Source organism: Heptranchias perlo, chromosome 16 (assembly GCF_035084215.1).
Source record: "Heptranchias perlo isolate sHepPer1 chromosome 16, sHepPer1.hap1, whole genome shotgun sequence".
Taxonomy (NCBI): Eukaryota; Metazoa; Chordata; class Chondrichthyes; order Hexanchiformes; family Hexanchidae; genus Heptranchias; species Heptranchias perlo.
In genome coordinates this window covers 34,513,029-34,531,998 of record NC_090340.1, presented here as the reverse complement: position 1 = coordinate 34,531,998, position 18,970 = coordinate 34,513,029, and the positions used below count along the sequence as shown (strand labels likewise).

Sequence of the window (18,970 nt, the reverse complement as noted above, 5' to 3'; positions counted from 1 at the left end):
CTCTTGCCTCTGATTTCAAATATTGTGGATTTAAAAACTACTGCGGGACTTGAACACAAACTAGGCTGACATTTCAGAGCCGCACCTAGGGAGTGCTGTGTTATCGGAGGTGCTATTTTTCAGATGAGACATTAAACTGAGGTCCCAACTGCTTGTTGCAGTGGTTTAAATGAAAATGAAACCTTATGTCTTGGCTGTTTACACATGAAGAACTTGAAAAAGCAATTGTACAAACCATTTGTGGAATTGTGTTAACAACAGTTAATTGCATTTCAATGGTAATTTATTGGCTGTGAAGTACATTGGGACATCCTGAAGATGTAATAAGGGCTTTGTAGATGCAAGGTCTATTTTTATAGTTTTACAGAATATTCTTGTGCAATATGAATAGAGGACAAGAAATGAATAATTTAGAGTCTACAAAATAAGTTCAGTCCTGCTGGATTTAATATCTTGTAGAAAATAAATGTCTGCGGCATCAATTGATCAGCTGCAGGCAGCCTATCTAGAAAGGCTACAGACAATGCCGAAAGAAAGAAAGATGCACCTTTAACGACCTCAGGATGTCCCAAAGCACTTTACACTTCTTTTGAGATGTAGTCACTGTTGTAAAGTAGGAAACACAGCAAGTTCCCAGAAACAGCAATGTGATAATGACCAGATAATTTTTTTTAATGATGGGATAAATATTCGCCAGGACATCAGGGAGAACGTCCCTGCTCTTCCTTGAAATAGTGCCATGGGGTCTTTTACGCCCACCTGAGAGGGCAGACGGGGCCTCAGTTTAACATCTCATCCGAAAGACAGCACCTTTGACAGTGGACTACTCCTTTAGCACTGCAGTCAGCCTAGATTTTTGTGCTCAAGTCTCTGGAGTGGGACTTGAACCCACAACCATCTGAGGCAGGAGTGCTACCAACTGAGCCACAGTGAATGACTTCAGGAAGAACAAATTCCTCCTACCAGGTGCATTTTAGCAGGAGGAATAAGGAGGCCACATACTCCTTGGAAAATAAAAGTCTAAATGGGGTAGAGGAGCAAACTGGAACAGATCCATAAATCATTAAAAGTAGCAACGCAGGTTAACAAGGCCATAAAAAATCCACATCCATCTCCACATCATAAAAAATCCAAACAAAGCAGTGGGATGCATTTCTAGCGGGATAGAATTGAACAGCAGAGAAGTTATGTTAAACTTGTATAGAACCTTGGTTAGACCACACTTTTTGAATACTTTGCACAGTTCTAGTCTCCATATTACAAAAAGGATTTTGAGGCATTGGGGAACGTGCACAAAAGATTTACAAGGATGATACAAGAACTGAGAGGTTATAACTATCAGAAAAGACTGAACAGACTGGGGCTGTATACTCTAGAAAAGAGAAGGCTGAGGGGTGACCTAAAAGAGGTCTTTAAAATTATGAATGGATTTTATAGGATTGACGTAGAGAGGATGCTTCCACTTGTGGGGGAGTCCAAAACTAGAGGTCATAAATATAAGATAGTCACTAATAAATCCAATAAGGAATTCAAGAGCAACTACTTACCCAGAGAGCAGTTAGAATGTGGCACATGCTGTCACATGGAGTAGATAAGGCGAATAGCATAGATGCATTTAAGGGGAAGCTAGGTAAGTATATGAGGGAGAAAGGACTAGAAGGATTTGCTGATAGTTATATGAAGTAGGGCGGGAGGAGGCTGATGTGGAGCATAAACCCTGGCATAGACCATTAGGCTAAATGGCCTGTTACTGTGCTGTAAATTCTATGAAATCTGTATTTGGGACTGACTTGGATGCCTATCTAAAGGCACTTATATCAGGAAAAGAATTGTTACTTGGGTGCTGCTTTGAACTCCCAGACTGACTTTCACAGGCCATGAGATTCCAGATCAGCATCAAAGCCAATCCCAAATACAGATCTCTTGAGTTTCACTTTGGAGCCTTGGCTTAACACACCAGTAACTTATGGAGCAGCTTCATGCTGGAGATGGAAAAAACGTTTTCTTTGGGGGAGGAATAAGCACTGAAGATTATGGATGTTTTCCATGGTGGAGATCTTTATATTGTATTTTGAAATGATTTACATGGGCATTTTATATTGACAGTTTTCCCCTCTCCCACCCTTTACATTGTCTTTTAGGAGTAAAAGTATTCCTCTCCAAAGTTATCCCTCTTTAAGTTGGCATTACTGCAAATCAGAGGGTTGTCCACATTTAAACAAATCCAAAGGGTTTTGTGATGGGGAAGGGATTTTTGACTATAGCTAGTGCTATGCTTAAACTAAGATGCTTCCATTGGTATTCTGTCATCGTGGTTATCACTGTTCTGTACTCATTCCCTCTGCTTACTGATGTAGAAGTTTATAATTTGAAAATATGAGTCATTTTCAAAGGTTTTCAGTCTGCGTAGATTAATAGTATGCTGTTATTTTGCAGACTGTTGCAGTATAGTTCATCAATTTTTTTTGTAGTTGCAAATTTAAAAATGATGTGGAGATGCCGGTGATGGACTGGGGTGGACAAATGTAAGGAGACGCACAACACCCGGTTATAGTCCAACAGCTTTATTTGAAATCACAAGCTTTTGGAGCTTTGCTCCTTCGTCAGGTGAAGTGAAGAGATGCATATAGGCACAGCATATATAGTCAGAGAACAATGCCTGGTGATTACAGATAATCTTTCTAACTGCCCTCTATCACACCTCGGCAGAGAGATAATCACAGCAATCAAAGGAGTGAATGGTGTTCAAACAGGTTAGTCAGGGAAACATTACATCCAAGAATACTAGGGTGGGGTCACAAGGGGTCAAATGTAGCAGATGCTGGGGTTTGTATTAAAAACAGATAACTTTTTTTTGCTGGAAATTGCAGCAGGTCCAGCCGCATCTGTGTATGGAGAACAAGCCAACTACGACTTGAGTCTGGATGACTCTACGTCAGGTGGGGTTACATGTAGCGTGACATGAACCCAAGATCCCGGTTGAGGCCGTCCTCATGGGTGCAGAACTTGGCTATCAATTTCCGCTCGACGATTTTGCGTTGTCATGTGTCTCGAAGGCTGCCTTGGAGAACGCTTACCCGAAGATCGGAGGCTGAATGTCCTTGACTGCTGAAGTGTTCCCCGACTGGGAGGGAACCCTCCTGCCTTGCGATTGTTGTGCGGTGTCCGTTCATCCGTTGTCGCAGTGTCTGCATGGTCTCGCCGATGTACCATGCTCCGGGGCATCCTTTCCTGCAACGTATGAGGTAGACAACATTGGCCGAGTCACAGGAGTATGAACCATGTACCTGGTGGGTGGTGTCCTCTCGTGTGATGGTGGTATCTGTGTCAATGATCTGGCATATCTTGCAGAGGTTGCCGTGGCAGAGTTGTGTGGTGTCGTGGACGCTGTTCTCCTGAAAGCTGGGTAATTTGCTGCGACCGATGGTCTGTTTGAGGTTGGGTGGCTGTTTGAAGGCGAGTAGTGGAGGTGTGGGGATGGCCTTAGCGAGGTGTTCGTAGTCATCGATGACATGTTGAAGGCTGCGAAGAACATGGTGTAGTTTCTCCGCTCCGGGGAAGTACTGGACGACGAAGGGTACTCTGTTGGTTGTGTCCCATGTTTGTCTTCTGAGGAGATCTATGCGATTTTTCGCTGTGGCCCGTCGGAACTGTCGATCAACGAGTCGAGCGTCATATCCCGTTCTTACGAGGGCGTCTTTCAGCGTCTGTAGGTGTCCATCGCGTTCCTCCTCGTCTGAGCAGATCCTGTGTATTCGCAGGGCCTGTCCATAGGGGATGGCCTCTTTGACGTGGTTAGGGTGGAAGCTGGAGAAGTGGAGCATCGTGAGGTTGTCCGTGGGCTTGCGGTGGAGTGAAGTGCTGAGGTGCCCGTCTTTGATGGAGATTCGTGTGTCCAAGAATGAAACTGATTCTGAGGAGTAGTCCATGGTGAGTTTGATGGAGGGGTGGAAGTTATTGATGTTATCGTGTAGTCTCTTCAGTGATTCTTTGCCGTGGGTCCATAGGAAAAAAATGTCGTCTATGTATCTGGTGTATAGCGTTGGTTGGAGGTCCTGTGCAGTGAAGAAGTCGTGCTCGAACTTGTGCATGAAAATGTTGGCATATTGGGGTGCGAATTTGGTCCCCGTGGCTGTTCCGTGTGTTTGGGTAAAGAACTGGTTGTCGAAGGTGAAGACATTGTGATCCAGGATGAAGCGGATGAGTTGTAGGATGGGTCTGGAGATTGGCTGTTGTTGGTGTTGAGTACTGAGGCTGTCGCAGCGATGCCGTCGTCTTGGGGGATACTGGTGTAGAGTGCCGAGACGACCATCGTGGTGAGGAGTGTTCCTGGTTCAACTGGTCCGTGGGTGCTGAGTTTTGTAGGAAGTCTGTAGTGTCGCGACAGAAGTTGGGGGTTCCCTGTACGATGGGTTTAAGGATGCCCTCGACGTATCCAGAGAGGTTCTCACACAGGGTTCCGTTGCCTGATACGATAGGACGTCCGGGTGTGTTGGCTTTGTGTATCTTTGGGAGGCAGTAGAAGTCTCCCATGGGATGAGAGCGCGTAGGATGCTTTGAAGGTCTGGATCGAAGGTCTTGATCAGTTTGTTGAGCTGGCCGGTGTGTTCTTTGGTCGGATCTGTGGGTAACCGTCTAGTGTTCTTGGTTGTCCAGTTGTCGGTATGCTTCTTTGCAATAGTCCGTTCTGTTCTGTATGACAATGGCTCCTCCTTTGTCCGCTGTTTGATGACTATGTTGCGGTTGGTCTTGAGAGCGTCGATGGCGTTGCATTGTGCTCGGGTGACATTCTGGACTGTCTTGTGAGTGCGGCTGATGAATCTGGCGTTGACGCATCTCCTGACAGCTTGAGCATACATGTCAAGCTTAGGGCAGCGACCCTCCGGAGGGGTCCAATTTGACTCTCTTCTTCGGTTGCTGTACCGCGGATCCCTCAGTCTGCTGTTCCGGATCGTTGATTGTCTCATTGGGTTCGCTGCTGACATCTTGGGATTTGTGGAAGAATTCCCGGAGCCTCGTTCTCCTGATGAATTCCTCTGTGTCCGCCGTGAGACCGATGGGGCCCATTTTGGTGGTGGGGCAGAAATTGAGCCCTCGGCTGAGAACTTCGATTTCGTCTGGTATTCTTGGATGTAATGTTTCCCTGACCCCAGTATTCTTGGATGTGATGTTTCCCTGACTAACCTGTTTGAACACCATTCACTCCTTTTGATTGCTGTGATTATCTCTCTGCCAAGGTGTGATAAAGGGCAGTTAGAAAGATTATCTGTAATCACCAGGCATTGTTCTCTGACTATATATGCTGTGCCTCTCTGCATCTCTTCACTTCACCTGACGAAGGAGCAAAGCTCCGAAAGCTTGTGATTTCAAATAAAGCTGTTGGACTATAACCGGGTGTTGTGCATCTCCTTACAAATTTAAAAAGTATCATTACTCAATAAGTTGATGAGATGTACTGCTGTTTCTCGAAAATAAGTATTTGCGAAGTGAAACAAAGAAGCTGCATTACTCTATAGTAATTACTAAAGGTATTCATTCTTCTTAAATGCTATGTTTTAGGGTAGAACATAAGAAATAGGAGCAGGAGTAGGCCATACGGCCACTCAAGCCAGCTCCGCTAGAAAAATATAATAATAACTTGTGTTAGTTATGTTATTACCACATTGTTTCGTTGGGACTGTTCTCAAACCATTGGATGGTTGATGAAAAAACAGCTGGAAAATAATTTAGTAGTGGTTTCATGCACTTCATAGGTTCTGAATTGACCTTTTTGAAGCAGATTTTCCATTTATGAACATCTAAAATGCTTAGAGAAGACCTTTAAAATTAAAATTTCATTTTAACAAAATTGAACACATAGTCAATGGGTATTTTATTAAAATATTCAGTTAGTTATAGAAGAAATATTCAGTGTTAGGAATTGTGACAAAAATGATTTTTTTTGTATGTGATGGTTTTTTATTTGATTCTTTCTTACTGGTCACAGTACACAGGGTTAAAGTTAGATACTGTTAGCTGATTTTTCAGGCTGGTAAGAACGTAATCTGAGATGCAAAAAATAGATTTAGAGACATTATTCGTAAGCATTTTTGACACTTTTCTGCTTAGGTGTCATTCTATTCAATTTGTTCAGCATGATACCTTGTCGAGTACAGAGAGAGCTCAACTGTAGGTAGCAGCTGTTATTCGTATGGGTAACCAACACTTAGAAACCTGTGAATGGCTGACAATCCAGAGGTAAAGATTCTGATGCACTGACATGTGCTGAGAGTACATATCGCAAATTTGTACACACCCAGACTGCATTTATCTATCCATTACCTCCAATGAATGGAAAATTGCAAGCAGGGAGTGCAGAATTTTGCAATATGTGCTCCTGGCATGCACCAGGAGTGAGCCCATTGAAACTATTCCCCCCCCCCCCCCCCCCACCCAGTGTAGTTAAGAGAAATGCAATTGATAATTCTATTTGTTCTAGGGTACCTTCAAAGAAATTCAGAGCTATATTTTGCTGAATTGTATCCAGAGAGCAGCCATTCTGAATTGGTATGGGGTATTAACCAAGTCAGAGGACTCTGTGGTAGTGAGTTCCACATAAGAATGAAGTGTTTTGAGGATTAGCACAGGAGATGTGACTTTGTTGTTTTTGACATTTTGAGATTAGCAAAAGTTTGCATTTTATTTTATGTTCAATAGATTTGTCAAGTAGTTTATCGGTTGAGCTCAAGGAAATCAAGTGGTGGCATGTGATACATGCAGTAAGTCAGAATACACTGATAATGGTCCCGTTTTTGACTTCTGTGTCTCGCTACATTTATCTAGGTATCGGGCAGATACAGGTTTGTAGAGGATGCAAGGTTTGCTTACAGGAATGGCCAGTGACACTGAACTCAGGAAATATTTTGATTGTTAAAAACCCAGAGTCGTAACAGAAATGTCTAAATATGACATAAATTGGTAGCAAAAAGAAGAGACTAAGACATAAGCTACTGGTGGTAATTATTGGAAACTGTTCAATGTTAAGATCAGCAAAATACTTTGGACAAGAACCAAATGATGCAAGTTTTGAAAAAAGTGTTCTGTACTGTGGGGTCTAGCCAAGGGGGAGGAGTTAAATTACATCATAAGAAATATGTATCATTAATACAAGTGAAATTGTTTGGTTTTCAAATATTTAAATGACGAATATATTTTAAATGATTTTAATTGATTGTTTTGTTTTCATTAATCTACTTTAGTGTGCAAGTTTCTGACAATGTTGGTTTGTAGTATCACTGTCTTACAAAATGTGTCCTGTTCATCCATCATGTAGAACCACAATATAGACATAACACTTCAGTACATACATAGGTCTGATTTCTTGTGAAGAATGTATTTAAATGTTTTTAATTTACAGTCTTTATTTGATAAATGATATGGTGTATTGACCTTGATTTAATATATTTTTAATACGGATGTAATCTTGACACTGTTAGTTGGCTGCTAAAATTGTAATTTTATTTTTGATTTTTCCATGAACTAGTACAACCCTTGCACCTTATGCAAATAGTGTGCTAACATTGCTGTTCCATAAACAGCTGTCACAGCTAATAACACTGTTGGGGGAGGGTTTCATTGCTGAGAGAGGTGATTTTTAAATTTGAGTTTTTTTTAAACCCAGCCACTGTATCTTATCATAGAATCATAGAATCATAGAAGTTACAACATGGAAACAGGCCCTTCGGCCCAACATGTCCATGTCGCCCAGTTTATACCACTAAGCTAGTCCCAATTGCCTGCACTTGGCCCATATCCCTCGATACCCATCTTACCCATGTAACTGTCCAAATGCTTTTTAAAAGACAAAATTGTACCCGCCTCTACTACTGCCTCTGGCAGCTCGTTCCAGACACTCACCACCCTTTGAGTGAAAAAATTGCCCCTCTGGACCCTTTTGTATCTCTCCCCTCTCACCTTAAATCTGTGCCCCCTCGTTATAGACTCCCCTACCTTTGGGAAAAGATTTTGACTATCGACCTTATCTATGCCCCTCATTATTTTATCGACTTCTATAAGATCACCCCTTAACCTCCTACTCTCCAGGGAAAAAAGTCCCAGTCTGTCTAACCTCTCCCTGTAAGTCAAACCATCAAGTCCCGGTAGCATCCTAGTAAATCTTTTCTGCACTCTTTCTAGTTTAATAATATCCTTTCTATAATAGGGTGACCAGAACTGTACACAGTACTCCAAGTGTGGCCTCACCAATGCCCTGTACAACTTCAACAAGACATCCCAACTCCTGCATTCAATGTTCTGACCAATGAAACCAAGCATGCTGAATGCCTTCTTCACCACCCTATCCACCTGTGACTCCACTTTCAAGGAGCTATGAATCTGTACTCCCAGATCTCTTTGTTCTATAACTCTCCCCAACGCCCTACCATTAACGGAGTAGGTCCTGGCCCGATTCGATCTACCAAAATGCATCACCTCACATTTATCTAAATTAAACTCCATCTGCCATTCATCGGCCCACTGGCCCAATTTATCAAGATCCCGTTGCAATCCTAGATAACCTTCTTCACTGTCCACAATGCCACCAATCTTGGTGTCATCTGCAAACTTACTAACCATGCCTCCTAAATTCTCATCCAAATCATTAATATAAATAACAAATAACAGCGGACCCAGCACCGATCCTTGAGGCACACCGCTGGACACAGGCATCCAGTTTGAAAAACAACCCTCTACAACCACCCTCTGTCTTCTGTCGTCAAGCCAATTTTGTATCCAATTGGCTACCTCACCTTGGATCCCATGAGATTTAACCTTATGTAACAACCTACCATGCGGTACCTTGTCAAATGCTTTGCTGAAGTCCATGTAGACCACGTCTACTGCACAGCCCTCATCTATCTTCTTGGTTACCCCTTCAAAAAACTCAATCAAATTCGTGAGACATGATTTTCCTCTCACAAAACCATGCTGACTGTTCCTAATTAGTCCCTGCCTCTCCAAATGCCTGTAGATCCTGTCCCTCAGAATACCCTCTAACAACTTACCCACTACAGATGTCAGGCTCACTGGTCTGTAGTTCCCAGGCTTTTCCCTGCCGCCCTTCTTAAACAAAGGCACAACATTTGCTACCCTCCAATCTTCAGGCACCTCACCTGTAGCGGTGGATGATTCAAATATCTCTGCTAGGGGACCCGCAATTTCCTCCCTAACCTCCCATAACGTCCTGGGATACATTTCATCAGGTCCCGGAGATTTATCTACCTTGATGCGCGTTAAGACTTCCAGCACCTCCCTCTCTGTAATATGTACACTCCTCAAGACATCACTATTTATTTCCCCAAGTTCCCTAACATCCATGCCTTTCTCAACCGTAAATACCGATGTGAAATATTCATTCAGGATCTCACCCATCTCTTGTGGTTCCGCACATAGATGACCTTGTTGATCCTTAAGAGGCCCTACTCTCTCCCTAGTTACCCTTTTGCCCTTTATGTATTTGTAGAAGCTCTTTGGATTCACCTTTGCCTGATCTGCCAAAGCAATCTCATGTCCCCTTTTTGCCCTCCTGATTTCTCTCTTAACTCTACTCCGGCAATCTCTATACTCCTCAAGGGATCCACTTGATCCCAGCTGCCTATGCATGTCATATGCCTCCTTCTTCTTTTTGACTAGTGCCTCAATCTCCCGAGTCATCCAAGGTTCCCTACTTCTACCAGCCTTGCCCTTCACTTTATAAGGAATGTGCTTACCCTGAACCCTGGTTAACACACTTTTGAAAGCCTCCCACTTACCAGACGTCCCTTTGCCTGCCAACAGACTCTCCCAATCAACTTCTGAAAGTTCCTGTCTAATACCATCAAAATTGGCCTTTCCCCAATTTAGAATTTTAACTTTTGGGCCAGACCTATCCTTCTCCATAGCTATCTTAAAACTAATGGAATTATGATCACTGGTCCCAAAGTGATCCCTCACTAACACTTCTGTCACCTGCCCTTCCTTATTTCCCAAGAGGAGGTCAAGTTTTGCCCCCTCTCTAGTCGGGCCATCCACATACTGAATGAGAAATTCCTCCTGAATACACTCAACAAATTTCTCTCCATCCAAGCCCCTAATGCTATGGCTGTCCCAGTCAATGTTAGAAGATTCAGGAATCCTAGTCTTTTTTTTATTTCTAAAGTGCATATTGCCGATACTCTGGTTATGTGAAATCTGTGTAAAAACCTTTAGCAACAATATCAAAAAATATTGATTTTGAATATCTCTGATACGACTCTTCCCCCAAAGCTACTCCATGAGATAGTTTGATTATGTTGTTGCAAATGTCAGTATATTAAATTTCAGTCTATTTCTTTCCGCTAAAGTCCAATGGCAGTGGAAAACAGCACAATGTCTTCTAATATCAATATTTTAAAAGTATATTATATTTTTAAATTTTCTTTGAACTTGAAGTCAATAATAATTTTCTTATAATTGTGCAGCTGTAGGAGAGTTTGTTTATGGTATGAGCTTGTTCATGGTCACAGTTCTTTAAGTCTTTCCTTTCTGAGAGTTTCTGTGAATAAGGACTGGGCAGCCAGCTTAGTTTAGGGATTGGTTTAGAAGTATTGAGGCAGATGCATACAGCTGAGTACTTTTCAACAGTGCGTTGACTATCAATGTAATTCAATATTTAGCTTCATCCAAATAGCAGCTGCTTTGTTGCAAATACCTTTAAGGTTATCCTCTTTGAAGTGTGTTAATTTTTCATTTATTTATTTGTGCTTGAAAGTATACTGAGCATTATTAATGTGAAGAATAAGGATAAAGATAATTTTGAGGTTTACTATGTGCCATTGAGAAACTGTTGTTGGCTTTTTAATTTTCAGGAAATGTTAATAAACTATGTCAATAAAATAGAGGTATATAATAAGATTACATTTTCTTTAAAACTTTTATAGTGTTGCAAATTTTCCAGCCTCCAAAGCCTCTTATTACTTTAATTGGAGTTTTGATTTTATTCTTGTTTTGAGGTTGGTGATTTTGTTTTTACTTCTGTGCACACTTTAATGTTCTACCTAATTGAGTCCACTAACTTCCTCTGGGTTTGCAACTAACTACGTTCATTATGCCAAATGTCTGATTGTTGATTTTATTCATAGTATATTCTAATTTGAAATGCCATAAAAGCATATTTTTAATATACTTCTGTGTTTGAAAAAATAACTATTATCGTTTTATTTCTACAATGCTTATTTTTATTGACTGGGGAATAGGATGAAGCTAATAATTTACCACTGATTGTTAAGCTTAATGATGATAGTGCTATTGAATGCTTTGATAGAGGGGAAATTGAGAAGGAGATCAATTGAAAATTGGAGTGAGAAACAGAAGATGTACCCTCTGGACAGGATTAGCCACATACTTGAAATCAATTGAAGTAGGTTTGACAGCAGAGCTTCAGAAGATTGGAAAGCAATAACTAGCTACAGGGCATTTTTGCAACGATTTCCTTTGAAACTCAGTCTATTTTAATCCATCGATTACATGGTTTGCCATTCTTCTTGAATTGTGTACACTTGAACTGATTATGTTTACAGAGCAAATAGTACTTTAAATAGATATATAGTGTTTTTTCTTGTAAATCCATTTTCAGTTGGACTAACTCTCAGTTGACTACAGATATTGCCATTGAGAAATGGCATTGTGTTTGAATTGGTTTTACCATTGTGCATGCATGCAAATGTGATAGCATTGTTTTTTTCTTTTTCCCATGCAATGCATGAAAAGTAGAAGCTTTCATATTTGTTTGACTGAATTACCATATTAAAATACATCTATATGGGGAGATGTTGCTGCTTCCCTTCCATAATAGGACACAGGGGTAATAGATTCAGATCACTTAGCCGTGGTTTGAGAATTAAATGGAAAATAAGTAACTGTCAAACCAAGTATTGCAACCAGAAGGTGGCAAGTATTGCCTAGGAAGACTGAGACTAAAATGGCAAAAGTTATCCAGGAATGACCTGGAGGCAATAAGTTATATCTGGGATGGGATTGGGCCTTTTAAAGTTGGAGTTGCCATGTGATTCAGATCACTCAGTATCAATACAAGTACAGGGAAAGGATCATGGTTAGTGATTGCATTGCAGTCTTGTACTTCATCTTGGTATTAGTTAGTACTTGGTCAAGCTGCTTGGTAAAAGTTTAAACTAACACTATAGAATACCTTAGCCAATAACTAGTATAAACAGAAACTGTTTTTGCACTACTCAGTAGTAAATGTGGTTCAAGTAAATACATCTATCACCTCCAATTTATCCTCCTTCTCTCCTCTTCTGTAAGCATTGATTCCTTGCTGGGGATGCAGGTTATTTGACAACACGGTCTTCACAGGAGAGCCCAGTCCTAATCTTGCTCTATGTACATGTTCACATGCACTTCCAACAGGGGTTGCTGGATAGTGATCAGGAGCATGAACCTTGCCTGATTTTCTCCAGGAGTGCTGAGAACAATTGTAACACTCAGTTGCTGCCCAGCTGAGATCAGCTAACACAACAAAACTGAAGACTGAATCTAGGATCTTTTTTGTCAGTATTGTTCAGCTACTCACTTGATAACCTTATTGAGTCCTTGTGGGACCCAGTGTAATGTAATTATATGTTAGATAGAAAGAGTTCAAAAAGCAGTTTTTCATTGACAAAAGGAGCAGTTTGCTACTTTGTTCATAATTTGTTTTATGTGCATGGCTTCACAGGAAGGTGTCAGTTTCAGTTGAGATCGTCTAGAGGAATAGAATTGAAAAGCAGAGAAGTTATATTAAACTTACATAGAACCTTGGTTAGACCACACTTGAGTACTGTGCGTAGTTCTGGACTCCATATTACAAAAAGGATATAGAGGCACTGGAGAAGGTGAAAAAAAGATTTACAAGGATAATACCAGAACTGAGAGGTTATAACTATCAGGAAAGACTGAACAGACTGGGGCTTTTTTCTCTAAGAGAAGACTGAGAGGTGACCTGATAGAGGTCTTTAAAATTATGAAGGATTTCGATAGGGTAGATGTAGAGAAGATGTTTCTTCCACTTGTGGAGGAGTCTAAGACTAGGGGTCATAAATATAAGGTAGTCACTAATAAATCCAATAAGGAATTCAGGAGAAATTTCTTTAGCCAGAGAGTGGTTAGAATGTAGAACTTACTACCCTCTGGAGTAGTTGAGCATAGATACATTTAAGGGAAAGCTAGATAAGTACATGGGTAGCACCTCCCTCCCCTTTGACCTCTACCACTGAGAAGGACAAGAACTGGAGTGTCATAGGGACATCATCACCTCCAACCTCACCTTCAAGTTGCACACCATCCTGACTTGTACATTTCTTTCATCATCTCTGGGTCAGTAGCCGTGATTTCCCTACTTGACACCATCATCAGAGCACCATCACCACAAGGACTGCAGTAGTCCAAGGAGAAGGCTCACCACCACCTTCTCAGGGCAATAAATGTGTCCTTGCCAGATTTGCTCACATTCCCAAGGGGGAAAACACCAATATTGCATGTTTTACTTTATGGGATCACATCTTTCTTTAAGAAACATAAACAGAGCCAGAACTTCATCTTTGTATAAGACAAGATGCATGGTGTCTTTTTATAGGAACACTTTTTTTTACGGCTTTACTTCATGCAATATAATTGGACATGATACCATTTTCAACAGAATTGCAAGAAAAAGAGAAAAATGACCCATTTTGTTTTAATGTTGTGTCCTTTGACGACTGGTCACCCGTTCTTATCAACTATATTATTTTTTTCCTCTAGCTGAACAAGTTGTGTCCAGTTTCAGATAGTTACTCTAACAAACAACGCACATATGAAAATAGCTTCAGATATATCGAAAGAATTTGCATTTCTTTAGCACCTTATCAGATCGCTCAGAAATTTGATTTTTTTTTGGAAGTGCAGTAATGTTATGTAGATAAACACAACAGCAAGATTCCATAAACAGCACTGAGGTGAATGATCACTTTAATCTACTTTTGATGTTGGTGTTTGGTTGAAGGTGAAGTGCTGGCCAGGATATTGGGAGAACTCCCTGCTCTTTAAATAGTGCTGTGGGATCTTTAACATCCACCTGAACAGGCAGACAGAGTCTCACCTTGATATTTAATTTGAAGGGCAGCATCTCTGATAATGCAACACACCTGCTGTATTGTACTGCAGTGCCAACTTAAATTGTGTGCTTGAATGGCATCAAACCCACAGCCTTCTGACTGTGAAGCAAGAGTGCTACCAACTGAGCCAAATTGAGTCAACTGGCATATGGAAGTGATGGAGACGTGTATATGTAGCAAAGCTTCAATTGCTAACCACCAAAACTACAATGGTTTTGTATTTGTCAACAGTGTACACAATACATTTCAGGTTATTGGAAGTTTATTTGGGTATCTCATCTTCATTCAGAATATTTAAATTGTGTTCAAATCATGGCGATACAGAAATAAGAGTGGTTTTCAAACATATAGACCTCAACAGTATCCTGTTGACATTTTATATAATGAAAATAGCCTTGTGAGTAGTGTGACTTCGACTCTCTGATACATCTCACAGGGCTGTAAAGAACTGTAGCAATCCACTTCGCATCTGTACCTGTTAGACTCCGTCTCAAGACGATCGGGTACTGTACCTCCTCTGTGAAAGCGACCCCCTACACAAAGCTTAGATTTTTGTAAAAAGATGTTGGGGAAAAACTACTTTCACCTCATTCATCATTTTCATTTCTATGAAAGGTTTACACCTATCATAAATTTATATACCCAACTAGTTATGACCCAGGAGTGACAGAAGCGCACCTGTTATGTAGCTGAATCTGATCTTGACCATAAACTTTATGAAAGTGGCCCTGAAGAATCTTGCACTTCCAATGAAAGAGATTTGTAATATGTGAACTTTTTATTTAACGACAAGCTGGTGTGGATTATATGGTAAGGAGCTACTAATTAGAAATCTCAATTATAGAGAATATTTACACGGATACAGAATAATTGTCTATTCATTGTACTGTATTTACTTAAGCGGTATAGCTTAGTGTGGGGAATGCTTTTTTCTCCACAGCATTGTTCTATTTAATAGACTTCCACTGAAGCAATACTCTTTTTGAAGTACTCAGATGTTTGAGTTCCTTCCCCTAACACTCTGATCCTCCCTAAATTCTTGATCTTTTAAACTAGTTAGCACATATCTACTACTGTGATGCTGAGAAATGCATATGGTCAAAGTGATGCCTTTATAAAAGAGCTAACTTAATTTTTCCTTTGTTAAAGGAAAAGAGAGTGTCCTTGAGGAGACCAAAGATGAATCCATCACTGACACAACTGACCTTGCACTGCCTCCTGAAATGCCAATTGTGATTGATCGGCACGCATTGAAAGACATTCTGGGACCTCCTATCTATGAAATGGAGGTAAGATTGAATTTATAGTGTTATTATTTTAGCAGGTTTTGGAAAATACATCTAGAGCAAATAACCTGTAAAATGTGTGTTGTCAGAATATTTATGAAAATCACTAACAAACTTAGTGTATGTCACTTATGTTTGTTTTACAGAATACTTTCTAGTTATAGAATCATAGAAAGGTTACAGCACGGAAGGAGGCCATTCAACCCATTGAGTCCGCTCCAGCTCTATACAAGAGCAATCCAGCTAGTCCCACTCCCCTGCCCTATCCCCTTAGCCCTGCAATTTTTTTCTTTTCACGTACTTATCCAGTTCCCTTTTGAAGGCCATGATTGAATCTGCCTCTACCGCCCACTCAGGCAGTGCATTCCAGATCCTAACCACTCGCTGTGTAAAAAAGTTTTTCCTCATGTCACTTTTGGTTCTTTTGCCAATCACCTTAAATCTATGTCCTCTGGTAGATGCTAACTAAATGAGGTTATGATACTACAATTAAAATTTATACTGTGTGGGTAAAGTATCTTCTAGGCAGTGATAATCCTCATCAGATTTTATAATCCAACAAAGTCTTGCATTCAAATCTTACTGCTGTAGCTCATGAGAACTGTGATACAATATATATGTTTGGACCGCGCAGGTGCTAAGATTGTAAATACTTCAACATCTGATCTTTCTGAAGCATTTTGTTAGTCAATACAGAGAACAGTCATGTTAAGGTTGTATCGATCCAGGTTACATTTTTGGCTTTGAGAAACTGCTAATTTGGTTAACTGACAGAATGTCTGGAGGCTCGCTGCCAGAGGAAGTGAAAATAGAAAACAATTCAAGATCATTTGCTGTTTTTTATTAGACACCATTCTACTTCTGTCAAATTCCAGTCCTGTGTCTCAGAGGTCCTGGAATCATTTATGATCTCATTTGGTCTTATCAGAAGATCCCTGCTAACATCACATTTAAGGTGACAAAAAGAAGTCAAATTTTCCAAAAGTTATAAATGATCCAAATCAGAGTGCCATTTTGTGAACTGTATCACATGTTGATCATAAAAATAGAAGCGATCATTTTAGAGCTCTGTTGCACTGTCAGAAGACACTAAACAAGAGTCAGATACATGGTTTAGCGAGAGCAAAAGGTGAGGAACTCAGTCAATTCTTGTGCACTTCCTTGTGGCCAGTTCAAGAACATAATTGGCAAAATGCCAGAAGCAGGTGCCTCTCTAAACCAGTAATGCTAGATGACTTCGGAGACTTGAAGGGAAAGAAAAGTGAAAGAGTATTTTTTGAACAGAAGTAGCACATATATATATATATATATATTATATATATATATATGAAAACTACACTTTTACCAGATATTTCTTCATTTAAAAAAAAATCAACTTTTATCATGGTTATGGAGACACTTGAGTAAAATGTCCACCTCTCCTAGGCTGCATCATGATATTGATTGTGGGGGCATCCTAGAAAAGCTCCATTGCAAACGGTGGTGGAGGGGAGAATGGGATATGACTTCAGACTAACCAGAGGACCTTTCTGGAGGACCTAACGCTAGGAAGCCTCACTAGAGACTAGGAATGACAATACTAGATTCCAGCTTTGCCTGAGAAGGGAGGGGCTGGTTTTTATTTTGTTTTTAAACTAGTGAAGGATGAAGGCTAACTACTGTTTCACTCTATAATCAAAAAATATGCAGTAAACATTCTGCCATACTCCTAATTCATATTTCCTCCCCTTCTGCAAGGTATTAACTGCAGAGCTAATAACATTAAGAAGCATTCTATTACCTTGTGGTAGATGTAACCACCAGATAAAGCTCCCAGAAAAAGAGAAAACTGTTGACCGGAGGTCACCGGTTACGGTTATTGGCTTAGTACAAAGAGGAGAAGAGTCAATTCTCTCTTAACTCTCAATTTGCTTTATTCACGTCGTTAGATCATATACATATAGCTTATACGTCTGGTTAGATATAGACATGCAGTTTGCACCAGGTTATACAGTTTTATACCCAAATTAGGATCTAAACGCACATCCACTAGGTTTCTCTGACACTCCCTGAGTAGTCACAGAATATAAAGACTAATACCCGAAAAGGAGATCTGATGCTGGCCAGGCGTTCCGTTCTCTCTCTCTTTCGACGTTGTCTTTACGTCCCTGACGTAGGTTCTTCCACTTCCGCGATGGTTGGTCTCCGGAGTCTTCGCTGGCTCCGCGCCCGAGATTCTTCATTCTTATTCCGAATCTTATCTCTTCAAGCTGTGCTGTCTCTCTCCCGTTGGTTTAGGCTTGCTCACCTAGTCTGTCTTCTCCTCATTGGCTCTGTCCCAAGGACTTAGGTAGCATTACCTCATTATTCCTTTTCTAAATAAGGACTTGTGTCTTATTACATCTCCTTTGTCTTTCACGAAACTTAGCTAAATCAAACCGGTTCCAGCCAGCTCAGGCCAGCGACTGAACTCAGGTTACTTCAGTTCAAAAGTTGCTTTTGCCTGTGTGTCAGCAGTTCGGAATAAACTCAGTAGTTTCTGCAGCCCCTGGCCAACAAAACCTATTACAAATTTGGAGGCATTCTTGAATACCTAGAGGTGACGTGAAATCATTTTGAAGTTGTGAAGTGAAACCATCCATTTAAGCAAATGTATGCTCATTTTCTATGTAGTATTCATCTAATGGGAACAAGTATTTGAAAGAAATGCCTGAATATAGATATGTATCTATTGAAGCAGTGGTATGCTTTATTTTTTTTAAAAATGAGGATGCATTGCATAACCCAGAAAATAAAAATGGGCAGTTTTAATTGTTTGTACTTTGATTTAAATAAGACTCTTCTATGTTGAAGTCTCATTTACTATGAGTTTTTTTGGACAAGAAGCACTATGTTCTGTAACATTTGCTATTAGAGGTTTAGATTTCTTCTGAACAGACCCTAGTCTCAGGGTCTAAATGAACATATGTTGCCACATAATATTATCCATTTTGTTAGATGAGACAATTCTCCTGGGTGGATGGTTATCTATTTAACTCATCACGATTGGTGATTACCCGACAATGTGGAAAATTGCCCAGGTATGTCCTGTCCACAAAAAGCAGGACAAATCCAATCCGGCCAATTACCGCCCCATCAGTCTACTCTCAATCATCAGCAAAGTGATGGAAGGTGTCGTCGACAGTGCTATCAAGCGGCACTTACTCACCAATAACCTGCTCACCGATGCTCAGTTTGGGTTCCGCCAGGACCACTCAGCTCCAGACCTCATTACAGCCTTGGTCCAAACATGGACAAAAGAGCTGAATTCCAGAGGTGAGGTGAGAGTGACTGCCCTTAACATCAAGGCAGCATTTGACCAAGTGTTGCACCAAGGAGCCCTAGTAAAATTGAAGTCAATGGGAATCAGGGGGAAATCTCTCCAGTGGCTGGAGTCATACCTGGCACAAAGGAAGATGGTAGTGTTTGTTGGAGGCCAATCATCTCAGCCCCAGGACATTGCTGCAGGAGTTCCTCAGGGCAGTGTCCTAGGCCCAACCATCTTCAGCTGCTTCATCAATG

At 40.7% G+C, this 18,970-nt stretch overlaps 1 protein-coding gene across 1 annotated transcript in view; it reads left to right on the top strand.

Moving 5' to 3' along the window:
* The window catches only part of lonp2 (lon peptidase 2, peroxisomal), an 85,615-nt gene that overhangs the window by 53,430 nt on the left and 13,215 nt on the right, over positions 1-18,970 (top strand). The window contains exon 12 of the mRNA XM_067997925.1: positions 15,294-15,433. Coding sequence (XP_067854026.1) covers positions 15,294-15,433 — 140 coding nt within the window. The remainder of the gene's footprint in view (positions 1-15,293; positions 15,434-18,970) is intronic.